This window comes from Cyphomyrmex costatus, unplaced genomic scaffold (assembly GCF_001594065.2).
Source record: "Cyphomyrmex costatus isolate MS0001 unplaced genomic scaffold, Ccosl1.0 scaffold76, whole genome shotgun sequence".
Classification (NCBI taxonomy): domain Eukaryota; kingdom Metazoa; phylum Arthropoda; class Insecta; order Hymenoptera; family Formicidae; genus Cyphomyrmex; species Cyphomyrmex costatus.
In genome coordinates this window covers 959,277-962,580 of record NW_017280333.1, presented here as the reverse complement: position 1 = coordinate 962,580, position 3,304 = coordinate 959,277, and the positions used below count along the sequence as shown (strand labels likewise).

At 30.0% G+C, this 3,304-nt stretch overlaps 1 protein-coding gene across 1 annotated transcript in view; it reads left to right on the top strand.

Moving 5' to 3' along the window:
- Nucleotides 1–2,341: 2,341 nt before the first annotated feature.
- Nucleotides 2,342–3,304, top strand: part of LOC108781125 (zinc finger protein 701) — a 3,227-nt gene continuing 2,264 nt past the window's right edge. The window contains exon 1 of the mRNA XM_018549018.1: nt 2,342–2,482. Within this exon, the coding sequence (XP_018404520.1) occupies nt 2,342–2,482 (141 nt within the window). The remainder of the gene's footprint in view (nt 2,483–3,304) is intronic.

Sequence of the window (3,304 nt, the reverse complement as noted above, 5' to 3'; positions counted from 1 at the left end):
TGTTTAAATTATTTACTGAGAAACACAAAATAACCGTATCAAATTGTTTATTTTGAAATTCTTTATTAGGAAAAAAATCAATAAAAAAATCGACGGTGACGTGGAATCGAAGGAGTCGGTGACGAAGGCCGTCCGATTTGGCGTAGAATACCTCATATATCTTATATTATTTCTTATTTTAATCTAAGTTTTTTTCTTTTTTAAGAACTTTTTACCCAATTCTGTTTTTATTACTTATTGTTTCGCCTAGAAGAGAATAATTATTATGTATGTGTGTATGTATAGTTATTAATTAATATTACTATCTATCTAGTTGTAATGAAAAGCTAATATTATAAGTGTGTTAAGCTGTATAATATTTATAGTGTTAAATAAAACAGAGAACTAAGACAATTTTTTGTATGAATGTATAAGATAAAATAATTTAGATTAACGAGATTTATAATAATCTGATAATAATATATATATATATATAAATTTAATGTATACTTCAATCTTCAATGAGATGATCAATTTTATAATGATAGATGAATAATATTTTATTTTATTATAGGCAAGATTTTAATTTATCGATTGATCATTTGCATTGTGCGCAAATATAATTTTATTCCGTAAAATCTATATTTACACATAATGTGATATAATGCGATGAATTAAAAAAATCGCCTTCGTTTCTGTAGGAAATGTCTCCTAACAAGATACAGTCGACATAATATGAAATAGTATATTACTTTATTCCTGTTTGTTAATATTAAACAAAAACGAAAAAATTCATTATGTTATCTGTGTCTTTTGAATGACAAAAAGCCTATAAATAATTATCTTTGTTTTTGACTTAAGGATATAAATCTATCGCACATGAAATGTGCATAATAGAGCATGAGCATAACATAAAACTGTTGGACCAATAGGCATCCAGCATAAAGTTGCCATATTGAATAACATAAGATGCTCATTGGTCCAGCGGTCTTACGTTATGTTTATGCACTGTTATGCGTTTCATGTGCGATAGGCTCAACCCCCCGGATCTACAATAGGTGTTTTAAGTCTTAAATCGTAATAGGCCTTCTACAATAAGGGAGTTGGATTATACTGGCCGTAATCTGTAAAAATTGACCAATTATAATCGATTATTCCCCTCTCATTCGACTGTGATTGGTCAATTTTTACAGATTACGGCCAGTATAAATCAACCCTAAGCCATTACCTAAGTTTTAAGTATTAAGTCATAAGAAATTGACTACTCACAGTCGATTATTCTTCTCACATTCGATTGTGATTGGTAAATTATGATTTAACACTTAAAACTTAAGTGTAATGGCTTATTGTAGAAGGCCCATAAGAAATTAACCAATTACAGTCGAATTCGAGGAGAATAATCAACTGTAGGCGCGTTCAGCGGACTCAACAGTTGAGTGAGCGCTCGCTATTATTGGTGTATTCGTTTAGATCATCCAATCAGAATTTTAGATCTAGAAGAATATACCAATAACAACGAGCGCTCACTCAACTGTTGAGTCCGCTGAACGCGCCCTATTTTTTGTCAAAAAGAACACATCTATAGCAGAGAGAAACCTGAGAGGGACCATATGCCGGTTTTTTTCTTGTAAGGGTGCAGCCACAATATAAGGAATAAGAAATTTTAGCCTATCAGAAACTATATGTATACCAATGTATCCGATTTCTGATAGGTTAAGATTTCTTATTCTTTTACTCCTAATTCTTTAGGGTTGGATTATACTGGCCGTAATCTGTAAAAATTAACCAATTAAAATTCATTATTCCCCTCTCATTCGACTGTGATTGGTCAATTTTTACAGATTACGGCCAGTATAAATCAACCCTTATTCCTTTTATTGTGGCTGTATCTTAACCGTCGAAATCGCCCGACACTACCGTCAGTACGTCCACATTTCGGTTTGAGAACTTGACGAGTCGCACACAAACTCAAACTCGTGACATACGTGTGACTAGCAAGAACTTCTGCTTTCACGTTTTTCGCCCTAGGGAAAAAGTTACGTGATTGATATCCTGATCTATTCTTCTTGTGGCGTTGGCGGCGGCAGAGATGGTGATAGCATTGCGGCGTGTTCCAAAAGTTGATTCTGTCAACTCCGTGTATCTTTTATCCTTATTCAACATTCGGTGTACTACAAGGATAAAATAATACTCGAGTTGACACAGTCGAATTTTGGAACGCAACCTGGTGCTGGCTGGTGGTGGCGGTGATTTTATGTTAGTGTTTATCGCTCTTGCGGTGTATGTCACGCAATTGAAAAGTCTTCTTTCTCTTTTTGTGTAATTTTTCAGTATTTTGCAATTTGTTTATCGTGGAATAACGATGTCGGGATATCATAAAGTGAATTATTATGAATTGTGTCGTTTGTGTACCAGCAGTGAAGGTAACAAGATAAATATTTTTCGTGATGAAGGACGTAGACGAGAACTGCATACAAAAATACAGACGTATCTTCCGATACAGGTGAGCATTCATGCTTAATTTCCAAGCTATCTTTTATTCTTTTGTAATAACATAATTACTCAATTCCACTTAACCCTATTTGTTAATTTCATATGTCGTGAACAACACAAGATTTTCCAAAGTTCCTTCGGAAAGTCTACAAAAAATAATACTTCGAGATCTTAGACTTTAAAGATTACGCTTTGATTCACTTGGTGAGAATTATTCTTACATGGAAATTCATGATGTTGGAATAACATTTTTTAATTATGAGATTATATTGTTATACATATTTGCAAGTTAACGTTTTATTCAAAATATAATAATGTTTTTATGACTTTATATTTTAGAACAATAACATACATTTGTTTATTTATATGTGTATAATAAACAGAATGTTTAAAAAAGTTTTGATTAAATTTAGGATAATAAGTTTACTGTGTATTTGTATTATATTTATGTTCTGATGTGAATATAATATATATGTACGTATGTGTAAAAGCTTGAATTTATGAAAAGAATGTAAATAATTAATTTAAGTAATTAAATGTTTAATTTAAATAAATTAAGAAATTACTTTTTTATTTTTTAACGTAATATTTAAGCTTTTAAAGTTTTATAAATATTTTTATTTAGTAATAATATAAACAAACATAGTTTTATTTGATTATTTATATTGTTATTGTGGTACACATTTCAACAAAGGTATATCATTATATTATATGTTATTAATGTCATTTGATATAATTTTATATAGAATTGTACTATTATTGATATAACTTTAACATGTTTCTCTAAAACATTATAGTGTTGTTTATGTTTATATAATTTAAATAAAAAGTT